Source organism: Narcine bancroftii, chromosome 11 (assembly GCF_036971445.1).
Source record: "Narcine bancroftii isolate sNarBan1 chromosome 11, sNarBan1.hap1, whole genome shotgun sequence".
In the NCBI taxonomy this organism is placed as follows: domain Eukaryota; kingdom Metazoa; phylum Chordata; class Chondrichthyes; order Torpediniformes; family Narcinidae; genus Narcine; species Narcine bancroftii.
The window spans coordinates 82,213,621-82,239,112 of NC_091479.1; the positions used below are offsets into that span (position 1 = coordinate 82,213,621).

Below are 25,492 nucleotides of genomic sequence, written 5' to 3' on the forward strand. Positions count from 1 at the left end.
ATAATAAGGCAGTGTCTTTGGTTCATTGATCATTCAGGAATCTGATGGCAGTGGGGAAGAAGCTGTCCTTGTGCCACTGAGTGCTCATCTATAGCCTCCTTCATCTTTTCCCCAATGGTAGCAGAGTGAAGAGGACGTGGCCTTTGGTGGTGGGGAGGTCTTTGAGGATAGAGGCTGCCTTTTTAAGACTCTGCCTGTGATGTCGCTGGCTGAGTTAACAACCCTCTGGAGTTTATTTTTATCCTGAGTTGTCTCCATACTAGGCAGTGATGCAACCAGCCAGAATGCTCTCCATGCTATACCTGTAGAAGTTTGTCTTCGGTGACATAAGAAACCTCAGACACCTCACAAAGTATAGTTGCTGGTGAGCCTCCCTTATGATTGTTGACACCCAGTAATTTGAAGTTCCATCTCCACTATGAACCCTCGATGAGGACTGGGTCACATTCCCCTGACTTCCTCCTGAAGTCCACAATCATCTCCTTGGTTTTGCTAACGTTGAAAGCAAGGTTTTTTTTGTTACACCATTCAACGACCTGATCTATCTCCTTCCTGCATGCTTCCTCTTTGCCATTTATGATTCTGCTGACAACTGTGGTGTCATTGGCAAACGTAGATGTCATTGGAATTGTGCTTGGCCACACAGTCGTGGTTGTATAATGAGTAGAGCAGTGGGCTAAGCACACAACCTTGGGGTGCGCCAGTGAGGAGAAAACGTTATTTCCAATTTTTACTGACTGGTTTCAAATGAGAAAGTCAAGGATCCAGTTGTGGAGGGAGGGGTGGTTTACAGAGGCCTGGAGTTTGAAGCTTCTTGACCAGCACGGAGGGAATAATGGTAACTGAGGGAATATTAATAACACTCCTGAATAAGTAGAGACGCTGACATGCCTTTTTTGCCATGACATTGGTATGATGGGTCTAAAAAGGTCCTCCGAGATGGTGACTATCAGGAATTTAAATTTGCTCACCCTCTCCACCTCTGTCCTCCCAACGATCATTAGATTGTACACTTCTGATTTCCCCTCCTAAAGTCCACATTCACCTCTTTTGGTTTGGGTGACATTACGGGTGAGCTTGTTGTTAGTATACCGTTCAGCCAAGTTTTCAATTTCCCTCATGCTGACTCATCACCCCTCTTCTTTTAACAGCCCACTACTATGGCACTGTCAGTAAATTTGTAATTGGTCTTATTATTGTACCATGCCCCACAGTCAGAATGAGTAGTGCAAGGGGCTATGTACACAACCCTGTGGTGCTTTGGTGCTGATGGAGATTGTGGAGGTGTTCTTAATAATCTGCACTGATTGGGATTTGGAGGTGAGAAATCCAGGATCCAATTACACAGTGGAGTATTGAGGCCCAGGCTTAGAGTTTGCTGATCAATTTTGAAGTGCTGATGGTGTTGAATGGTGAACTGTAATCAATAAAAGAGCATCCTGATGAATGCATCTTTGCTATCCAGGTGTTCTAGTGAGATGGCATCTGCTGTGTTCTATTGCTGCTGTAGGCAAATTGGAATAACCCTTGTTGCCATTCAGCCAGGAGCTGATATGCTTCAGCACCAGCCTCTCCAAACACTTGAACACTATGGCTGAGAGTGTCACTGGTTGAAAGACACCCCTCAACTGTACTTTATGGTAAACTATTTGAAATAGCTGGGTTGGAGAGAGATGTTGAAGATATCAGTGAATACGTTGGCCAGTGGTCAGTAGAGGTTTTCAGTACTCGGCTAGGTACTCCGAAATTTATTTCATGAACTGGGAGGAATGTCTCTGTTATTTCACAACACTATCCAAAAAATGCAAAACAAAAAAGAATTGGTTGAATTCTTGGGATAAGAAAAACAAGTTAGGGTTTTGGAAATTAGACTAGAAGAAATTGCAATTAGAAATTGGAAAGGAATATGAATAGTGGGAATGAGAGAAAAAGAAATTGGATGACTGTAATGTAAGTAGAAAGCAGGATGAAGTTAAAATTGCAAAAGTGATATCAACAAGAGATGAACACATATCAAATAAATTGAGGCAATTGAGATTGTGAAATTGCTGACTCCAGGGAATATAGATGATCTAAAGGAGTATACTAGTTGGAGAACAGTGAAACCCTTCTTCGACTCCCCAGTGACCTAGTGAGAAGCTACCAAGGGGAACATCAAGAGGTTCTTTAATCTCAGTGATGTCTGGAGAGCAAGACAGAGGCAAGGGAACTGAGCCAACTCCAGACTCACCTGCGATAACTCCTCCTTCTGCAGTCAAGAGTGGTGGATGTGAGGGAGGAACTCCGACAAAATCTCCAAGGTCATCTTCCTATCCAGAATCTGCTGACCTGCACAGAATGAGATTTGCTTACGCTTCTTTCAAAATGTTCACAGAAGCAGCTCTGTGATCCACAGTCTTAAGACTGGTCAGCCACATCCTCAGAGATGGGTATACAGAGGATCTGCAGATACCTTTATGCTGAACTGTACAACATAAAAACTGCAGACAGAAAGGCCTCCCAAAACATCTTGTCCTCTATTATGGAAGTCTTAGATGACAGCAAGTGGGATAGTCTGGACCAGCCAATTACCCTGGAAGAACTGAAGGACACCATCTGTTCCTTCGGGTAGAGTTGAGTCTCACCGAAGCGATGGCTTACTGACTGAGTTGTATGTGGCTCTGTGAGACTGAGTGAGCCTGGACTGGCTGGAAGTATTGAAAGCTTTGGTCCTAGTAGGCAGCATGTCAGATTCCATGAAGAAGGCATCTTCACCCTCATCTTCAAACAGAAGGGGGAGGAGGATATCAGGAATTGGAAACTCATAAAATCGTGAAGCGTCAACTTCATAATCCTGTTCAAGGCCATCATCAATTGAATCAAGTCTGCCCTGCTGGAGGTAATTACCCAGACTAAACCTGCAGGGTTCCAAGCAGGAAGATCTCTCATAGCCTCATGCTGCTCAGAGATGTGGTCGTATACATGCAGGACAGGAGGATAAACACTTGTTTGGTCAGCTTAGATCAGAAGAAGACCTTCAATCAGATTTACACACATACATGATGGATGTGCTCTCTAAAATGGATTTTGGGGAGGGAAATCAAAATTGGATTAAAATTGGATTAAACCGCTCTACACAGGTATCCATATCACAATCAATGGGTGAAAAATGCATAGCTTCCCCATCGTCTGGAGTTGGGAAAGGTTGCCATCTCTTCCCAGTCCAATTTGTGTGCTGCATAGAGCCCTTTGCCGAATCCATCAGCAAAGAGTGAATTGCCAGGCAGTGAAGGCACTCAGGTCAAGACTTCCCTGTACATTGTCGCTGTCTTTGGTTCAGACATGATCAATCCGCAGATTGATTAGCATCTGTAGCCGATTTGAGTTGGAATCGGGTGCCAGGGTAAACTAGAATAAGAGCAAGGCACTGCTCTGGCAGGTCCACCATCCACTTCACATTTAGATCTGATCATCTGAGGGTGATGGGGATCTAGTTTGGAGGTGCTTGCAACAAGAATTTGAGATTGTGAAATTGCTGACTCCAGAGAATGCAGAGGATCTAAAGGAGTATGCTAGTTGGAGAACAGTGAAACCCTTCTTCGACTGCCCAATGACCTAGTGAGAAGCTACCAAGGGGAACATCAAGAGGTTGAAGATCACAAAGATCCACTAAAAATTGAATCTTTTCCTGTGACTCTCCCTCTTAATAACAGGAAAGAACCTGGTCAGCTCTTGAGACTGCTGTATGTGGCATAGGTGAGACCCATGCCCCACCCTTCTTGAACAGCAAGACCCTGGAGAGGATAGTGAAATGAGCAGAAAAGATTGGGAACTCTCTTGTACCATGAAGGATATTAAGAACACTTGATAAAGATTGGGAACTCTCTTGTACCATAAAAGATATTAACAACACTTGATATAGATGAAGGACACACACACACACACACACACACACACAAAGGTGGAAAGGGTGGTTCAATACACAGCAGATCAATGGCCATCATCTACCTTGCCCATGATCCCCCTCGTAGCTGGAACTGTTCTGGTTCCAGGTGCGTGGGGGATTATAGGTAACGAAGTTGGCCATTGCTTGGTGCATATGTATGGCGTCATGGCATCAGTAGCCACACCTCCTGAGTGCTGTAGCAATGCCCCAGCTGCCTCCAGGCTGAAAGGGGACATCAAAGCAGGCTTTTCTGGACCTTCATGAAAAGGTAAGAAATACCTTCTCATTTGGCTTTTAGCTAACTTCCATGCAGAGGCCAACTATCAAAAGACCTAAAGAAATGGGGTCAACAACAGGCTTGCCTGAAAAGGATAGTGATTTTGTTTTGTTTTATGAACTGTCGCAGTTTATCCCCAGCAGCAGCATGGACAAAAGACTCTGATTTCATGGCTGCTCCTGGGGATGCACACAGTCAGACATCCAGAATTGCTGGAAGACCATCAACTCTGAAAGACGCACTTTGCTCTGCCAGCAATCGATTGGTCTTGCAGCACGCGAAGATGTTGGTGCAAGTGGTGTTGGGCTGGCACGTTCCAGTCTGCAGGAGTGCATGCTGAGGGATGCACTGAAGCTTGGTGCAGCCATCACAAAGATGCTGTGGGGAAGGACCATAGTGTAGAGCCCTTCGATTTCCAGACTAAGACAGTGGGAAGCTCAAACATCAGAGATGGGAGTACGAACAAGGTGCCACAGTGGTCATAATGGTGTAAATCGAAGTGAATATAACAAAGCACAATGATGGATATGAAATGAAGAATGGAAAGAAATTATTTATTGTGACTAAAGTCTATTTTGTTTTTTTTAAAAAAAGTGTTCACACGCAAAGGAGAATGACTATCGGAGAGCCACAAAGATAAATTGAGGGTTACGAATGAGAGAGACCCAAGTCAACATGATGACCATTTTAGGGGAAGATTAAAAAAAAATTAGATATGAAATTGCATTGAAACAGACTACTCAAAAGCATGGGTTTACATTGTCTAAATACAATGGATCACAATTTAACGAGATGCTGAAAGTACAATGTTTTGAGGACATTCCAGAATTCTAGCCTTTTTCCCCATAGAAAACTCAAGCTAATGTTTTGTGTAATTAAATCAGTTTGGTGATTTTGAAATGTATTTGGTTCTCTATTTTCCAGGGATAGCCTGCCTGTTTTGCAGGATTTTTTACAATCAACTCATATCTTCATTGGTTTTGCTGTGCTAATTATAACTATGAGAGTCAAACATTATATTGGCAGGTACATTGTCAGTTTCAAAACCTGTCAAGTGATTTATTTGGCAAAGAGGACACTGTTTCAGGAGGTCAATGTTTGATTGTTTAATTGATTTCTACAATTCACTACACTTAACGTTTTTATTTTCCAACTTGACCAGGAACTTGAAGAGGCTCTCCTGATAAATGACATTGAATTTCTTGATGACCTGATTACTTGTTTACTACAAGGCTGCTATCAACGTAGAGATATCACGTATGTATAAAGGATTGTTTCCTTTTTGAAAATAGCAGCACATTGTGAGTTTTGCTGTAATTGATTCTTGTTCAATACACAAGATGAGTAAAAAAAATCAATAAGCCAAAAGCTGAAGATATTTTCGTGGGCTTCCTAACAGTTCACTGAATATGGTTGAAGAATGAGTAAATGAGACTGGACAAAACAGTGCAATTCTGCAGAGTGAAGTGAAATTCAGCAGCTGCATTCTGTGAACATAGAGACAGGAGCGGGAGTCAGCCATCTAGCCCATTGAGTCTGCTCCACTTGACCTGGACTCTCCTCCATTTATCTGCATATTCCCTATAACTTAATTCCCCCTTTTTTCTTCAAAAATCTAAGAGCTACCAAGAGCAGCTTGCTAAAAATCACCAGTGCCTTCTCACAGATAACCTGAGTTTGAAGTTTTCTTTGTGGGAATAGTTTCTATGTTGGTTTTGTATGATCTTCGTAGATCCTGTAGCAATACAAGTTACCAACTTCTTTGTAATTGTGATGCTTCATTTAAACAGATTTTTATAATCGATTAGATTTATTATTTTGAACAAAAGTGACTAAAAACAAGAAATCTTTTTTTTTTGGCAAATTTGAGAACTTTCTAATGTAAATATGACTTTAAAATTAGCATCATCCACTGCTTTTTCCATGCACATTTATAATGTGGACTTAAAACTAACTGAAAATTAATGAAGTCAGTACAACCTCTTTTGCAATGTGAATCAGATTAACAAACCTTTACAATGTCTGTGTGTAACGATCATTTTGATGCTGATCATTTTGGACATGTTTAAATACTCATGCCACAGTTCTTGCTGCTCCTTCACAACCTCCATGTTGTTTCATACATTGCATGAATGCTTGCAACTTGCCACCCCTCCCTCCACTTTCACTTTGTCAGACTGGTGCCTAGGTAATGGTGAAGCCATAACTGCGCACAGTTTGTTCTCTGAGGAAAGCATCCACTGGCATCGCAGACAATCTAAAAAGAGATTCACAAAGCTAATTCCTGGAATGAAAAGGCTGTCTATCACAAGTGGGTAAAGAAATTGGATCTATAATTTTTCAAGTTCAGAATGTGATACACAAGAGAAGGCTAGATTGTCTTGTTTTGATACATATCTGAATGATCAGAATATTGAGGGCTATCAAGAATGGATTGATGCCTGGGCAGATCAGCTAAGATCATTGCGGGTGGTGGGACAGGCTTGAGAGTGCCATCTCCTGCTCCCATTTTCTTGTGTTCCTGTAGGTGTTTGTAGGTGCTACAGTGGTAAAGTAAAGAATCGTGGAACTGCTTGCAGGGCTTTCAGACAATGCTGCAGACTGGGAAGAAGGGTGCTGTAGTGCAGCAGGATGAGTGGGTGTGCTACAGGTGGTGTGCTACTTGCACCTTTCAGTTCAGAAATAGTTTTGGACCAAAGTATCAACCATCACTTTGCCTCCACAGATACTGTCTAACTAACTGAGTTTTTTCAATAGCTTTTTTCAGACTGTAGCATCTGCATTCCTGTGTGTGTGTACCATTCATGGTGGTTTTTTTTTAAAGGTGTACAGCATGGGGACAGGCCCTTTCACCCCTCAAGCCTGTGCTGCCCAATTACACCCAATTGACTGACCACCTCCTGTTAGGAGGAAACTCCACATAGACACGGGAATGTACATACTCCTTCCAGATCGCACTGGGTTCGAACCCCAGTCACTGTTACTGTAACGGCGTGGTGCTATCTGTGCTATCCTCTACACTCTGTGTATTAACAGATGAGAACCATGATTTCAGTAAATTATGGGATATCATTTTGATTAATATATCTTTGAAGCTTTTCCTAAGTCCAGATGGTAATTTCATGCTGTGATGAAGTTTGGAGTGCAATGACTGTTTTCAGAGTCTGGTGTCTGGATTCTGGGGAGCATTGCTTGCCTGTAAGAAGTTTAATTAGAGCCTAAAAAAATAAAGATTTGAAGGATTATGCAGAGGCCTTGTTGCTATTGGTTTTGTGCCTGCTATGTGTAATGAAATCCTCTGGCCAAAGTCTTTGGTGGTATGCAATGATGAATTTCATCATCGAGAAACACAAAAGTTGTAAATACTAAAATCTTAAGTGGATGAAAATTTGTTGGGATAATTCAGCAGGTAGGAATAGTCTTTAGCCAGCCATTTTGACTCCTTAAACCATTCTCACCATGAAACGTGCCTGTTCTTGGCCTTGTCAATTATCAGGTGAGAGACCAAACAATGCTGCTCACAAGCTCTACAACCATATGATCAGTCAGACAGATCCACCTATGACCTCTTACCTGTTAGCCTGTGCTTCTTCCCACTTTTATCACCTCCTTCCCCCTTTTTTATTTAAGTGCCTGCCTGTTTTTGCTTATAACTGACAAAGGGCCCGGGCCTGAAGCATTGGTTACCCTTTATTTACTTCCTATGGATGCTGCATGAATTACTCCAGCATGTTTGTGCATTGCATCCTACCCCAAAATCAGCACACTTTCTTGTTTAACTCAACACATAATATTCCTTTTGGGCAACCTAAATTTAACAGCACAAGCATTGATTTTTCTAACTTTAGGTAACCACCAGCCCCCTTCTGGTTCCACTGTTTCCATCTCTTCTTCATATCTATTCTGTTCATTGTTTTTACCCCCTCTAAATTTTTTTCACCCCACCTTCCTTTCTAGTAATCTCTCTATCTCCCACACCTTCTATCTTATCACCTCTGGGGCCCCTTCCCCAGCCTCTTGCCTCTTTCATACATAATACCACCTCCTTTCCTATAGTCTAGTCCTGATGGGGATCCAGAACGAAACATTGGCTGATCATTTCTATCCATAGATGCTGTCTGACCTGTTGAGTTCCTATAGCAATTTATTGTCTGCTGAATTTCACTACTGTCTTCACAGAAAAACAACTCTTTAAATATGGAGGAAGTTGCCCACATTTTGGACCGTTATGGTTGGGAGGTTGTTTGGGTGGGAGACCAGTGGATGTTAACTGTAAGGCCCATTCTTTCACATGCTGCAGTTAAGGATAGGAGTTTAGTGTCTGTATATGTACATCTAAAGTTGGAGTACATCAACAGCTGTGCATGTGCAAAATACAACTTTACCGGTAAAATTCAGCAGGTCATGCAGCTTCCATAGATAGTTAAAGGGCCTATTTCACTGGCCTGGAGACTAGGTGGAGACCTGCTGGCGACTCGATTCTCTGCTGGTTGCAGAGATTAGCTGGGTCGCCGGAAAATCAAACATGTTCGATTTTTCTGGAGACTTTTTCTAGTCCAGCAGGTCTCCGCGACGTCTCCATCAGTTGTGGCAGTCGCAGTAACGTCTTCGCCAATGAGATACTACCTTGAACAACATTTCAGGTCTGGGGGCCCTCTGTCAGTTATACCTGGCCTTTTTTTTAAGTCCCCACAAAAGCCTTTTGATTGCGATGGACTATGGAACATGCTTCTCAAACTTGTTTGTGGAAGAATTTGTTTTAACCTTGCATTTGCTTCATGTGGGGAATTTAGCCGACAAATCCACACAAACCCAATCTCTGCAAATTGGTGTCAAGCAAGGCAACATCACTGCCCCATGACTTTTTAAAAAATCTTTCTTTATACAAGTTTTGTTCTTAAGATGCATCTGATAGGAAGTATTTATGTTCCATTGTACTGTGGAGACTTGTAGCCTGGATGTCTGTGATACAAATGTCAAGCTGAGCAAATTCAATAGAATGACAAGAACAAGGTGTCACAAAGAACTTCTCAGTACAATGCATCTGAAGTGACATTCCACCCCCACTTTTGAATACCAAACTAATGTAAATAACCTCCAATAGTGCAAATTGATATCTCTGTCTGGCCTTAACCCTGCGTGAAATGCACATCTCTTGTTTCTTTTTTTTCTGCATGTTAGTTCAATATTTGTTTGAACCTGGCCAGTATGAAATAATATGATCGACAATGAAATGCATTGAAATATCTGCATTTGGTCTGTGGTTATTTTGTCTTTTCTTACTAAAAGAGGAAGACAATCCTATGTAGTTCTAAGAATATACCCATCAATGCTATTTCCCATACCTGTCCTTTCCCATATACCTATCAATTTCTCACCCTCTCCTCATTTTATGACTAAGATAAGCAAAAAATTATTCATGCAGATGGCTGTGGAATTGTTTATTTGGGAAGGCTGTGGGAACTTAGCCAGGGAGTCGATTCAAGATTGAAATGGATCGATCTTTTTAGTTGCTCAAGGAATTGAGGGAAATGGAATTGGTGAGGGAAGGGGTCAGTCACAGTATTATTTAATGAATGTGCAGGCACAGTGGCAAAAGGCCTGCTCCAACTTCTATTTCTTTTGTCCATCAGTGATTGAATGTTAGTGACACCACTCTGCCTTCTTGGGTTGGCTGATGTGATTACACTTGCCATCGTTTAAGTAGCATGTTGCTCCATGGCAAGGCATATAACTGGTAAATAAAAACGTTATGATATTCTTCAGGAGTAATTACATCTTGTACGTGTTCTTTTTAAAAAAAAATCTTGTAGCTAATACTCGATAATTTTAAAAATGAACCTTTTAAACTGCACATTACTTGCAAAATGGCAACCCTTTGTTACTAATGGTGATTCTCTGCCTTATGTAATATTACATTTTCTTGTTTTATTACATGATAATAACAGAATATTGAATCTTTTTAAAAAAAAATCCTTCAATGAACAATATAAATATTCTACCATTGTTTCCTAACCCAAAGGCCTTGTGTCAGTGACCACCAGGAACACTCAAATTTTCCATGTTTAGAGCTGTCATTTCCCAGTAAGTACATACTGTGAATATAGCAGCCAAAGATGGCAAATGTCTCCTGTGTATATTGAACAGTTTGATTATAGTTATTAACAGTATATTTGTTTCCCAGACCCGACAGCTGTGACATGTACTTGGAAGACATTATTAAACATCGATGGGAACTTGAAGAAGGCAGAGCAAACCCACTGAAAAACACCAAGTTCAAAGAATTGCCCATTCGTTTACGCGTGGAACTATTACATAGGCTCTGCGATTATAGATTGGATGCAGATGATGTGTTTGATCTTTTAAAGGTACAACTTTAAATGAAGGGGAAAAGCTTATTTCATACTGCTCTGAAATGTAACTACTTACAGAAACTATTTTTTCCCTCTTGCCTCATTTTCTCCAACCCTGAACTCACCCACTTGTGCTGTTCCCAACAGGCTCCATCTAATTCTTCACTTCAGAACCCATTATTCATTCATGAACACAGATTTTCCATTTGTCCGACAAGTCAACAGCATCAAAACTGAAGTATTCCCTGTTTTGTTCCCTCTAGATTTGACATACACCGTTCAGTCAATCAAGCTGCTCCCCCCAATATACTTTATTCACAATAAATTATTTCCAATATAAGAAAAACTGTTCAAGACTTTTTATATTCATAGTGAAAATCATATTGATACATAATCATTGTATTTTACATTCTTATCTTAATACTCCACCCCCACCCCTCTGTTGGTTGAGGGGCTTCCCCTTAGTGTCAGCCCCTCATGCCCAGTATCTTTCCCCACAGTGCCTTTGCATGGCTGCACCAAACCTCAACATTTGCTCCTGCAGCCTGGAATGTGCCAGTTGGCAGCATTCCCAGACCGACATCTCAGTATGCTGAAAGACCAACATAAAGAGAGACTTTCATTGAGTTAGAAAGAGAGAAAATAGGTGTAGGAGTAGGCCATTTGGCCCCTCAGAGCTGATCAGTACCCGGTTTCTGCCTTCTCCCCATACCCCCTAATCTCCTTGGCCACAAGGGCCAAATCTAACTTGCACTTAAATATTGACAGGGAACCGGCCTCAACTACTTCCTGTGGCAAAGAATTCCACACATTTACCACTCTCTGAGAGAAGAAATTTTTCCTCATCTCGGTCCTTAAAAAATCCCCCCTTATCCTTAAACTATAGCCCCTGGTTCTGGTTTTTCCCAGCATTAGAAACAACCTTTCTGCATCAAGTTTGTTTAAACCCTTAAGAATTTTATGTTTCGAAGGAGCCATGTGATGGAGTAGTGGCCGGTAGGGTAATACCAGCCCTCTCCAGAAAAGAAGAAAAAAAGTGAAGAAAATACAAAGTTCTATAAATACAAAACATAAGAAATAAAAGATAAAGTTGTAGAGAAAAGAAAGAAAATGGCACCCAAGAAGGAAAAAGTAAAAACAACAGGGGGAAAAAAAAAGAAAAGACGCCGGAAAAGAAAGAAGGCCTTACCTGGACGAAGAAACGGAGCCGTGGTGGAGAAGAACGCCCGATCTCCGAGGTTGGTGACAGCCCCGCGGAGTCGCGATCCCTTGACCGCTGGACTGCAAAAATGGCTCTCTGAGCCAAACAAAAGTGCTCAGTGCTAAACTAAGGAGAAGACCAACGGGAGGGGGGCTCAGCCAAGGAGCAGGCAACCACAGCGCAACCAGCTGAGGGATGCCCGACACCGGGGCTCTCAACTGGAAGAAGAGGAAAACGACAAAAGAGGGAGTGAAAGGAAAGCAGAACAGCAGCAGGAGGCTCAGATGAGCAGCTCAGAAGGACCAACAGCAAGAGGTCAAGCAAGAAGAGGCCCCGACAAAGTGAGACCAGCAACTCATCAGGAAAGTCAGAAGAGATACAGATACAAAGAGGACGACAAAAACACAGGTACAGACACGGAAGAAGAAGAAAACCACGATCTTCACAGAAATAGAAGGTAAAACAGATGGACAGAATACAGATAAAGCTTGCTTTCAAGAGCAAATGAGAGCATTAAAAGAATGGTTGTCATTAGAATTTAGTGCAATTAAAAGAAAAATGAAAAGAACAGAAGATAAAGTGACAGAAATAGTGAAAAGAGTAGAAATGTCGAAGAACGAGAAACGACTAGGAATGGAAGTAAATGACTTAAGAGGAAAATTGGAAGAAAGCGATTTAAAAAAAATTAAAGAGACACAAGAGTTGTTAGCTCAGAAAATTGATATGTTGGAAAATTTTAGTAGGCGAAACAAGATAAAAATAGTGGGCCTAAAGGAGGATAAAGAAGGCACAGATATGAAGGAATTTATAAAAGAATGGATCCCAAAGGTCCTGGGAATGACAGAAATATAGGAAAGAATGGAAATAGAAAGGGCACACAGAACACTAGCTCCAAAACCACAGACACATCAAAAACCAAGATCCATTTTAGTAAAATGTGAGATATACGACAAGAGAAAATATACTGGAGTGGGCAAGGAATAAAATTAGAGAAGACAATAAACCATTGCCAAGGAAAAATATTTTTTTTACCCAGACATAAGTTTTGAACTCTTAAAGAAGAGGAAGGAGTTTAATACAGCAAAATTGATCCTATGGAAAAAAGGTTATAAATTTATGTTAAGACATCCAGCTGTGCTTAAAATATTTATCCCTGGGGAGCAAAACAGACTGTTCTCAGATCCAGAGGAAGCACAGAATTTCCAGAGCGCTTGCAGGACAGAAGGAGAGATGAAGAGATGTATAACAAGAATGAAGAACGGCGATAAAACATATAAAAAGATGGAAAAACAATGTATAAGTAAAGAACTAAAGAAGGGGAAGAGAAGGGAAGAAAGGAAATAAGGGGGTGGGAAAGGGAGAACTTTGTTATATGTGTGTTTTTTTTAAAAAAAGTATTTTCTGGGGGGGGGGAGGGAGAGAGAGAATAACCGTCACTGCGAAATCAGTTGACACTTGCGACCAGGTTCACAATCCAAATGGAAAAGGGAGTTGTGGTTGCCCGGCAAGGGATAAGGGGCAACTCAGAGATGGGGGGGGGGGGGGAATATTTGGGGTTAAGGGTATATTGGATGTGGGAGTTGTCAAGTTTTAAAGTTTTATGTTTTAAATGTGTTGTCATACATTGAATTTAAAAAGGGAAAACTGAGAGATGAAGTGGAAATGAGGTGTAAACAGTATATGAGATGTCCATGTTGAACTATATGAATATAAACATTAATGGAATACATAACCAAATTAAAAGGAAGAGGTTATTAAATTTACTGAAAAAAAGAAAAAATAGATATAACATTTGTGCAGGAAACACATCTAACTGAAGTGGAACATAACGAATTAAAGAGACTGGGTAGGGCATGTAGCGGCAGCATCATATAATTCAAAAGCTAGATGTGTAGCTATATTAATTAATAAAAATGTACTGATCGAATGGAGGAGGAAATAATAGATCCAGCAGGGAGTTATGTAATGATAAAGTGTCAGATATACTCAGAATTTTGGAATTTGCTCAATATATATGCACCTAATGAAGAGGATCAAAAGTTTATGCAAGATATTTTTCTGAAGATTGTAGATACACAAGGAAATATTTTGATAGGAGGGGATTTTAACCTTAATTTGGATACAATGTTGGATACAACTGGACAAAAGACTAGTTAAAAAGAATAAAGCGGCCAAATTTATGATTAAATCAATCCAGGAAATGAAACTTATGGATATATGGAGGAGGCAACACCCAAGAGAGAAAGAATATTCATATTATTCAAGTAGGCATAAAACATACTCAAGGATTGATATGTTTTTGTTGTCGGCCCATATTCAGGGTAGAGTTAGGAAAACTGAAAAATGATCATTCACCCCTGTTATTAATAGAAGTGGAGGACATCCCACCAAGAACATATAGATGGAGGTTAAACTCCAGGCTACTTAAAAGGCAGGAATTTGGAGAGTTTATTGAACGCCAAATTAAAACATATTTTGAAATAAATACGGAATCAGTGAAAGGCAAATTTATATTATGGGACGCAATGAAAGCCTTCATAAGTGGGCAGATAATAAGTTAAGTAAAACTAGAGCAATTGGAAAGGGAGATAGTAAGTACAGAAAAGGAACTAGTAAAAAAGGATGATATAACAAAAAGGAGAGAATTGGCAGACAAAAAAATAAAATACGAAACATTACAGACATATAAGAAGGAGAAGAACATAATGAAAATAAAGCAAAGGTATTACGAACTAGGAGAAAAAAACAAATAAAATATTAGCCTGGCAACTTAAAACCGAACAAGCTAAAAGAGCTGTATTGGCATCAAGGAAAAAGGATAAACAAATTTCATATAATCCAATAGAGATTAATGAGAAATTTTATGAACAATTATACCAAACTGAGAATGATGGGAAAGATGATAAAGTAGAAGAGATATTAACTAAAATTGAACTGCGGAAATTGCAAGAAAAGGAACAAAACAAACTAATAAAGCCATTTGAAATAGAGGAAGTACAGGATATATTTAAAAAACTGCCGAACAATAAAATGCCTGGAGAGGATGGATTCCCAATAGAATTCTATAAAACATTTAAAGAGTTATTAATTCCTCCTTTCCTGGAAGTAATGAACCAGATAAAAGAAACACAAAACTTGCCAGATTCATGTAAGGCAGCAATAATTACAGTAATACCAAAGACGGGGAAGGATCCACTAACACCAGCATCAAATAGACCAATATCTCTACTTAATTCAGATTATAAGATAATAGCGAAATTATTAGCAAACAGATTGGCCAATTGTGTACCAAAAATAGTAAAACAAGATCAAACTGGATTTATTAAGAAAAGACGAACAGCGGATAATGTCTGTAAATTTATTAATCTAATTCACGCAGTTCAAGGAAATAAGCAGCCAACAGTGCTCAGACGCAGAAAAAGCCTTTGACAGAGTAGAATGGAATTATTTATTCAATCTACCAGAAAAATATATTAATTGGATTAAAGCATTATATAGTGGACCATTGGCGAAGGTAACAGTAAATGGATATGTATCGAATCAATTTAAATTAAGTAGGTCAACGAGGCAGGGATGTCCATTATCCCCCTCACTGTCCGCTTTATCAATAGAACCATTGGTAGAACTGATAAGAACAGAAAATAAAAAGGATAAAAATAAAGGAGTATAAAATCAGTTTATTTGCAGATGACATCACAGTATACTGAACAGAACCAGAAATATCAATAAAAGAATTACATAAGAAATTGAAGGAATATGGAGAAATATCGGGGGTACAAGATCAATGCAAATAAAAGTGAAGTGATGCCGGTGAGTAATGCGGATTATACAGAATTTAAAAAAAGAATCACCATTTAAATGGCAAACACAAGCAATCCGATACCTAGGTATTAGGTTAGATAATAATTTAATTTGTACAAGTGGCTTAAGTTATCAGCTGCTAATAAAGAAATTGTAGGAGGACTTAGAACATTGGAAAGAATTACTGCTAATGTTGATAGAGAGGGTAAATTGCATTAAAATGAATGTCTTCCCAAGGATACAATACTTATTTCATCCGTTACCAATTCCTTTAACAGAGAAATTCTTTAATGAACTAAAGAGAATAATAAGGAAGTTCTTGTGGAATGGGGGGGAAACGGTGGATAGCGTTAGATAAATTAACAGAGAGGTACAACCAAGGTGGTATGCAGTTACCAAACTTTAGAAATTATTATAGAGCAGCACAATTAAGATATTTATCAGATTTTTACCAGACAAGGGAAAAACCAGACTTGACTAAGGTAGAACTATATAAAATAGGGGAGAAGGTACCAGAACATATATTTTATAAGTGGGATGAAAAGTTGGTACAATATAAAAGCTCACCAGTACTGCATCATTTACTCAATATATGGAAGAAGATTCACTTAGAAAGGAAAAAAAAGAATTACCAAATACCAAAATTAACATTGATGCAAAATCCGCTAATCCCTTTCACAATAGATAACCTTTCCTTTAGAGAATGGGAGAGAAAAGGAATTAAAAGAATAGAAAATTGTTTCTTGGGAAATAATAACATTTGAACAGTTGAAGTACAAATATGGAATAACTCATGGTACAATGTTTGCATATCTGAAATAACTGAAAGCTTATTTAAAGGATAAATTGGGAAATAGACTGAGATTACCAGAAGGAAGCAGCTTTGAATAAGTGATTACAGATGCAATGATAATTAAAAGATTTATAACAAACATGTACATCAAGCTGCAAGATAAGAAAAAGGATGAAATAAGCTGTAAACCCAAACAAAAGTGGGAAAAGGATTTAAACATAAAGATAAAAAATGAAACATGGGTAAAGTTGTTCTGGAACTAAGAATATAATAAACACAAGATTAAGCATGATACAGTATAATTGGTTACACACCCCAAAAGTTTAAAAAAATGGGATCCAACATTATCAGATAGATGTTTTCGCTGTAAGAAGGAAATGGGAACAACAATACATGCAATTTGGGCATGTGAGAAAGTGAAAATGTTTTGGGAAGATATAAATCAGATATTAAATAAAATAACATGCCAAAAAATCCAGAGATCTTTCTTCTAAGTAGTATAAGAAGTAAGGCATTGGGCTTCAAATTGGATAAAGCGCAAAAAAAATTTATTATGATAGCCTTAGTTATCATAATGTATAATGTCAACTTGGAAAATGGAACAATGCATGAGAATACAGCAATGGTACATGGAAATGATTAAATGTATTCCATTGGAAAAAATAACATACAATTTAAAAAATAAAGTCTCATTTTTTGAACAAATTTGGGAACATAACAGAGAGGGCTTGTCTCGGATCTCCACCCCCTAAAATGATAAGAAGATAAAAGGATTTGATCCAGTGTGTAAAAGTAGATGACACATTTTTCTTGTTTATTTTTCATTGTGTGAAGACATTGTTTAATGGTTTAATTGTATTGTATATGTTGAATATTTATTGGTTTTGGAGGTGGGGGGAAGGGAAGGTAGTGGGAAAAGAAGGGAGAAAATGCCACTGTGTATATTTAATGAAAAACATTTGTATGTATTGTGGTTTATATGGTTCAAAATATGAAAAATAAAAAAATATAAATGCATAAAAAAAAAGAATTTTATAAGTTTCTATAAGGACCCCCCCCCCCTGTCAATCTTCTAATTTCCAGAGAATACAAGCCTAGTCTATCCAACCTTTCTTCATATGTGAGTCCCTACAATCCCAGTATCAGCCTAGTGAACCTTCTTTGCACCCCCTCCAAGGCAAGGATATCCTTCCTCAGATAAGGCGACCAAAACTGCACGCAGTACTCCAGGTGAGGTCTCACCAAGGCCCTGTACAGCTGCAGCAGTTGATGGTCTTTCAGCAGTTCTGGATGTCAGACTCAGAGTGCATCCCCAGGAACAGTCTGTTATTAAAACTGAACCTGGAACATGCTCATAATTCCTTTTCAACCTTATGGCATTGCTTAACACAAACCTACCAGCATCCATCTCTGGTTTCTTATTGTCTTACAAAGTCATTGAATTTACAGCACAGATTTAACCCATAATTTAGTTTTCAGTTTTTTTTTATCTAAGATCTGTTATTTTCTTTCTGTAAAACCCATGATGATGCAGTCAAATGCTGCTTCTCTTTATACATTTCTATTTTGTTACTTTCTCAATTTCAGAACTGCTCTATTTAGTAAAAGATGTATTTCATCATAGATCTGTCTTTAGTTTGGTGCAAAACCAGGCACAACCAGCTTAACTCTTTAATATATATTTCATCTTGGTCCTGATGCATGGTTGTGGACTAACATTTTCTCTTTTTCTCAACAGATACTGCTTGACCACTGAGTTCCTGCAATAATTTAATTTTTGATCCTGATTCTCGTATTTGCTGTCTTATGTGTGACTTTGCATCTTGGCTTTTGAACTTGCGAGACAACATATATGACCGTTTTAGCCATTTGATCAATGTCTTTTCATTTGTTAATTACTTTACTCTATTCTCAAATCTCTGATCTACTTTTAAACATTCACTATTTCTGTTAACACTTGTAGACTTGCAAGCATTGATGATGGTGGGGTGGATTTCTCAAGGCATTTCTGCTGTTAGTTGGTCTTGTGGCCAAATTCCCAAGCCTAGCTTTGAAGGGGAGGGTGGATGACCCATATTCATGCTTGAGAATTTTAAATTTCACTTAGAGATATAGCATGGCAATAGGCCCTTCTTGCCCATGACCCTGTGCTGTCCAAATTAACCCAGCTAACATACTAACTCCATATGTCTTTGAAATGTAGGAGATGTCCAGTAACCTGTTGGTGTTGATTTCTACCTTGGCCACAAGTACAATTTGCAAGATTTCAGCTCTAATCTGTTTGTCATTCCATACATTATAAGTGTCCGGTTTGGAAATTCTGATCAAAACCAGAATCTTCTGCCTGAACTTCCTTGCAAGGAAGTTAACGTTTTATACATGAAGTTAAATGATGAAATTACAATTCATTCCAGGAGTCTTAATGATTAGAAATAAAAGGTTAGATCTTGGATTTGGAAATCAAAGTTTGAGGTTTAATTTTCTTTTTTCTTAATCTGTTTCAGGGTCTGGATGCTGATAATTTGCGAGTTGAACCTTTAGGAGAAGATGCCATTGGATCAACCTATTGGTATTTTTATGGTACTCGTTTATACAAAGAGAGACCATCATTCTTACTGGACAAAAACCAGGCAGAAGAAATGTAATAATCCTTTTTCTTTTGTTCGTGCACACAAGCCTGTTGAAGTATATTACAATGAGCATCAAAATGTGACATATGAGAAATTAAAAGGATGTGATGCTAATGTCAACCTGGAGGATTTGTGTAGGGGAATCATTGTAAATTCTTTCTTTGGCTTGGCTTCGCGGACGAAGATTTATGGAGGGGGTAAAAAGTCCACGTCAGCTGCAGGCTCGTTTGTGGCTGACCAGTCCGATGCGGGACAGGCAGACACGATTGCAGCGGTTGCAAGGGAAAATTGGTTGGTTGGGGTTGGGTGTTGGGTTTTTCCTCCTTTGCCTTTTGTCAGTGAGGTAGGCTCTGCGGTCTTCTTCAAAGGAGGCTGCTGCCCGCCAAACTGTGAGGCGCCAAGATGCACGGTTTGAGGCGTTATCAGCCCACTGGCGGTGGTCAATGTGGCAGGCACCAAGAGATTTCTTTAGGCAGTCCTTGTACCTTTTCTTTGGTGCACCTCTGTCACGGTGGCCAGTGGAGAGCTCGCCATATAATACGATCTTGGGAAGGCGATGGTCCTCCATTCTGGAGACGTGACCCATCCAGCGCAGCTGGATCTTCAGCAGCGTGGACTCGATGCTGTCGACCTCTGCCATCTCGAGTACCTCGACGTTAGGGGTGTGAGCGCTCCAATGGATGTTGAGGATGGAGCGGAGACAACGCTGGTGGAAGCGTTCTAGGAGCCGTAGGTGGTGCCGGTAGAGGACCCATGATTCGGAGCCGAACAGGAGTGTGGGTATGACAACGGCTCTGTATACGCTTATCTTTGTGAGGTTTTTCAGTTGGTTGTTTTTCCAGACTCTTTTGTGTAGTCTTCCAAAGGCGCTATTTGCCTTGGCGAGTCTGTTGTCTATCTCATTGTCGATCCTTGCATCTGATGAAATGGTGCAGCCGAGATAGGTAAACTGGTTGACCGTTTTGAGTTTTGTGTGCCCGATGGAGATGTGGGGGGGCTGGTAGTCATGGTGGGGAGCTGGCTGATGGAGGACCTCAGTTTTCTTCAGGCTGACTTTCAGGCCAAACATTTTGGCAGTTTCCGCAAAGCAGGACGTCAAGCGCTGAAGAGCTGGCTCTGAATGGGCAACTAAAGCGGCATCATCTGCAAAGAGTAGTTCATGGACAAGTTTCTCTTGTGATTTAAGGAAACCAGCAATTTTGTTCAATAAGACTTCACTGGAATTTTGATGTTCTGTGTTTGCAATGGTTACATGCAGTGACTCCTATGTTAATTTTTCTATCGCAGGGAAAATAGAAAACAAAATAATTCTGATTACAAACTCGTACATCTGAAGCCTAAAAAGAGAGGCCGGCCTTCAAAACGGAAAAAGTTGGAAGATATTTATTTAGCAACTATGCGGTAAGTAATTCTTTTTAAACATTGGGCAGTTTCTCAAGATTAATTTCAAATTTATTATCGGAGTAAATAAATGACGTCTCATACAACCCTGAGATGCTTTTTTTCTGCAGAATTACCACTTATTAGTAGTGCAAAATATAATTGTACACATGTAAGCAAAGAAATGTAAACCGATAACAAATGTAAACAAACTGCAATGCAGAGAAAATCAAAAGCTCGAAGTGCACAAATAAGAGACCTTAAGTGAGATCCTGATTGAGTTTATCATTGAGAAGTCTGATGGTGAAGGTGTTGCAGGTGTTCCTGAACCTGGTGGTGTGAGGCTTGTGGCACCTATACCACTTTACTGATGGCAGCAGTGAGAACAGAGCCTGTTCTGGGTGGTATGGATCCTTGATGATTGCTGCTGCTCTCTGATGGCAGCATTTCCTGTAGATGTTCTCAGTAGCATGGAGGGTTTTGCTTGTGATGTCCTGGGCTGTGTCCACTACCTTTTGGAGGGCTTTATGCTCAGGTCTTGGTGTCCCCATACCAGACCATAATGCAGCGGGTCAGCAAACTTTCTATCACGTATCTGTAGAAATTTGCTTGTGGACTTCCAAGCATTGATGATAGTGGGGTGGATTTCTCAAGGCATTTCTGCTGTTTAATTGTATTAAACAGATGAATGAGGAAATGAAAGAAATTATCATGAAAAATTGTACTGGAGAAATTAATAAATGGTGGTACTTAGTTGATGGATTGGACTGCCATTTTCCAACAATTCTACTGCTTCTAGAAAAATTCTCAAATATTGTTAAGAAGCCTCTCATTTAATTGTTTAAGAAAGGAGGGACAGAGTAAACATGGATCTGCAGCCCATTTAACGCTATATCAAAAGAGGGAATTTGCTCATGTCTAGATAGGGATCATCAGGGCATAGAGAAAATGATAGTATTTGGCCAAGTAAATTTGGATTTACAAAAGGAAAATAGAATTGGACTAATTAATCCTCTGCAAGCTTTTTTTTGAGGTTTAGATCTAGAACAAACAAAGGGGGAAACCTGTGGATCTGGTGTCTTTGTACTTTCAGAATGAAGTTGCACAAGAGAACATGTGGCTGGGTTAATATAAAAGGCATGATTTGAGGACTGGTTAACTGACAAAAATCAGAAATTAAATTTGTGGCCAAATTACCAAGCCTAGCTTGTCATACCAAACCTCTGCAAACTCCTGAGGAAGTAGAAGAGCAGTTATGGTTCCATTCTTATTATACTGAGGTGAACAGTGCCAATATAGGAAACCTAAGAGATAACTGATGGGGTGGATTGGTAGTAGTTTGTGAAGTGGTGGGCTCCTTCTACAATATACGTAGGTTTTCTATCTGATAAGTTCTTGGGATCTTCCTGACTACCAGGAGCAGCTTTAGGTCAGGGTTTCTCAAAAGATGGTAGGTTGTTGCACTTTTTCAAGGGAGGGTTTGACCACAATTTTTAATCTTTTGTCTGTTTGGTAATCTTTTTGTGACAGCACTGAGAATAAAATGTCTGTTTTAAGAGTATGGTACCATGCAGCCTGCCCAATGAAGCTAACTCATTTAATTGGGGCCACGAATAGGGCTGAAGATTATGGGCCTAGGAAAAGATATTGACAATAGTTTACACCCTTCCAAGACTGTGAGCATACAAGAGGGTAGAGGCCACAGCTGCCTGATTAGCCATGAGTTTTGTGTCAGGATTCAGCTTTTATTTTTCAAATGCTCTTTCTTTCAATCATCAGCTCTGTTGACATGGATTAACTTAATCATCAATGTTTGCCACAGTATACCATGTGGAAAAGTACGTTAAATGAACAAAGCCAGCCAATTAGCAAAATAGGCTTTGGATAAGCCTTATGAATATGTAAGATTTTATACTGATATATCATGTGAATACAATTAAACCTGCTTGATTTTTATTATGGATATGATCGCTATGTAATATAGGTGCCAAACCTTTTATCCAGTTTTTGTCAGGACTGGACACCTACCATTGTTTGGAATCTTCTGAATTTTTGAATTATTTTGATTTTGATCCTTAAGCCCCCACCTGCCCAAGTCGCACTGCCGCCTCTCTCCCCCTCCCCACCCCCCCCCCCCCCCTCCGGCCCACCTGAGATGCGCTGCTGTCTCTCCCGCCCCCCTCATCTGCCCGAGTTGCGCTGCCGTTTCTCTCCCTCTCCTCCTTCCTCCCCCCCCCCCCCCCATACCTCGCCTGGTAGTGGTACTGGTACTGCATGGGGGATTATGGGTAGCAACAGCAGCCATTGACCTGCCACCAACGGGCCAACTGAAAGTACTACGACACTGGACAGGCGTCGGTATATGGTGATTTGGATGCACTTATAAAGTAGTAGAATGACGTGGGATATTCTAACGTGTCGAGCGAAGGTCATGCTTGACGGGTTGGGTACTTATTAAGTAATGATTCCATTAATTAGCAATGCAGAACATGACATGATGCACAAGAGTTGAGCAAGGGTCGTGTCGGGTTATGTTTAGCACCAAACTCCATCTTTGAGCAGATGTCATCTACTGAAAAAAGTGCTGGTTTTTGGAGGTGGCTGATTTTTGGAATCCTGGATAAAAGGTTGAGCTCTTGTAATATCATTCTGTTGAATTTTTTTTTGTACATTTTCTCGTGCCTCTATCCTTTTTATAAAATGGAGATATGATCTATTTACTGTTCTCTCAATGCGTTCTAAAGGTTCTCTTCAGGTTCTTTAATAAGAACACCGTAACTGGAATCAAGAAGAGGCCATTGATCTCTGTATGTTTCGACACTCCATTAGATTTTGGCTAATCTTTTAGAGAGCAACATTTTGCTGCTTGAACATGTGGTCTTGAGATTTAGAGATATCCAGAAACCCTTTAATCTCTGCATGAGGGCCTGAATTTGTCACCGTTCTTTTGAATAAATAATTCCAAAAAAATCATTTCTGATTTTTGTCAGTTAACCAGTCCTCAAATCATGCCTTTTATATTAACCCAGCCACATGTTCTCTTGTGCAACTTCATTCTGAAAGTACAAAGACACCAGATCCACAGGTTTCCCCCTTTGTTTGTTCTAGATCTAAACCTCAAAAAAAAGCTTGCAGAGGATTAATTAGTCCAATTCTATTTTCCTTTTGTAAATCCAAATTTACTTGGCCAAATACTATCATTTTCTCTATGCCCTGATGATCCCTATCTAGACATGAGCAAATTCCCTCTTTTGATATAGCGTTAAATGGGCTGCAGATCCATGTTTACTCTGTCCCTCCTTTCTTAAACAATTAAATGAGAGGCTTCTTAACAATATTTGAGAATTTTTCTAGAAGCAGTAGAATTGTTGGAAAATGGCAGTCCAATCCATCAACTAAGTACCACCATTTATTAATTTCTCCAGTACAATTTTTCATGATAATTTCTTTCATTTCCTCATTCATCTTGTGTTCATCACTATTTCCAGGAGATTTTTTTGTATCTTCAGTGAAGACATATTTGTTTAATTTTCTGCCATTTCCTTATTTCCCATCAGTTTTTGCATTTCCTGGTCGGTCCCTGGGGCTTGAAGGAGGAAACCAGGGCACCCGAAGGAAATCCATGTGTTTATAAGAATAACATGCAAACTTCACACAGCACCAGAGGTTAGGATTGAACCTGAATCACTGGAGCTGTGAGGCAACATCTCTGCTAGCTGCACCAAATGTACTGCCCCAATAATTCCCAAGTCCGCAATCTTGTTTCTGCAATAACTACTAGATTATATCCCTTTACTGTATATTTCGGCATGTAGGACAACCTTTGAAGCACCCAAATAACACGCCAAAACAGGAGTCGTCTCATAGGCTGGATACAAAAAAGTGACCGTAAAATTCTACTCAAAATACCATTTGATTGGTTCCATAACCCACTCAAATTTTTAAGCTATATTGGAAATAAATTTTTATTGTTAAAATAAAATCTAAAATCCTTCAAAATCAGTATCACTATTGTCGTCTGAGACAAAGAATTCAGCAAGGACATCCGGAGCCTCACTGCTTACACTGTAATCGTATGGGTGCCAGTCTGAATCTGCTTCGTCATCAGCGTCCCACGATAAACTTTTGAGGTAAAACATGAATCTATCTGTATGCATCAAGCTCCTCCAAGTTGCAGTGTGAAAATAACAAAACAATCTTCATCATTAATTTTGACAGAAGGATACCTATTGGCCAAGAAAAAGATACAGCTCCACAGCTATCATCCACATCTTTTTTATTCCCCCTTTCCCTCCTTTTATTACCTTTTTTGCCCTGTGTCCCTTCTATTATTTTTTCTCTCTCACTCATTTCCTTCCTGTAACTCTCTATCATACACATGGTTTTCTGACAGCCACTTTTCTATTCCCAAGGCTACATCTCAATTCAGTGCCAGTGCTTGAACACCTTAAAAGTCCCAGATGATCATGTCTTCAAATAATGTTGATTTGTCTGTGTAGTAAATTCCATTTCAGATAATGCAAAGTGCAGTCCCCACATTCATTGAATTAGTCAAAATTTCCACATTTGCACAATAATATCATTTAATTTGAAATATTAATAGTTTATTATGGTTCTTCATTCTTGATTTTGGTGTACTTGTGTTACGTCAATAGAAATTCACCAAGACAGTGTTATTTTTAAATTAATATTTTAATTTATTAATTTTCAATAATATAACACCTTATCTAAACAATGTGGAAATATACTTGTATGCGTGTGGGGAAATATCCAAACCATTACAGCTTGGGTGCAGTTCTGGAAAATTAGAAATCCAGTGTTGACACGAAAAAGCTCTTAAATTGATGCTGTGGGAGAGACTCGGTGACAGACAGCAGAAAACTCTCAAAAACACGACAAATTACTTTCAGAGCAAATGTCCTTTCAGATGAGTGGGCATCTCAATTCCCCTTTTTCTTTCGTGGGGGAGCCGACAATGAGTGACTTTCACAATACTTCCAGAATCCAGACATGGGTCAGTGCAAAAGGACCATCACAATGGTCACAATCCAAAAACAGTGATTTTTCTGCTTCAGAAACCCAAATACAGGTCAATCAAAATGACCATGTCTTTGGTGGGGGTTCAACAATTT

At 39.5% G+C, this 25,492-nt stretch overlaps 1 protein-coding gene across 3 annotated transcripts in view; it reads left to right on the forward strand.

Moving 5' to 3' along the window:
* Window positions 1-25,492, forward strand: part of cecr2 (CECR2 histone acetyl-lysine reader) — a 119,131-nt gene that overhangs the window by 48,086 nt on the left and 45,553 nt on the right. For 2 of the 3 annotated variants that reach the window (XM_069903709.1, XM_069903710.1), the window contains exons 2-5: window positions 5,365-5,459; window positions 10,387-10,570; window positions 18,855-18,991; window positions 20,268-20,381. In XM_069903709.1, coding sequence (XP_069759810.1) covers window positions 5,365-5,459; window positions 10,387-10,570; window positions 18,855-18,991; window positions 20,268-20,381 — 530 coding nt within the window. Of the gene's footprint in view, window positions 1-5,364; window positions 5,460-10,386; window positions 10,571-15,443; window positions 15,567-18,854; window positions 18,992-20,267; window positions 20,382-25,492 lie in introns of those variants that run through there. The other variant, XM_069903711.1, reaches the window with a different exon arrangement.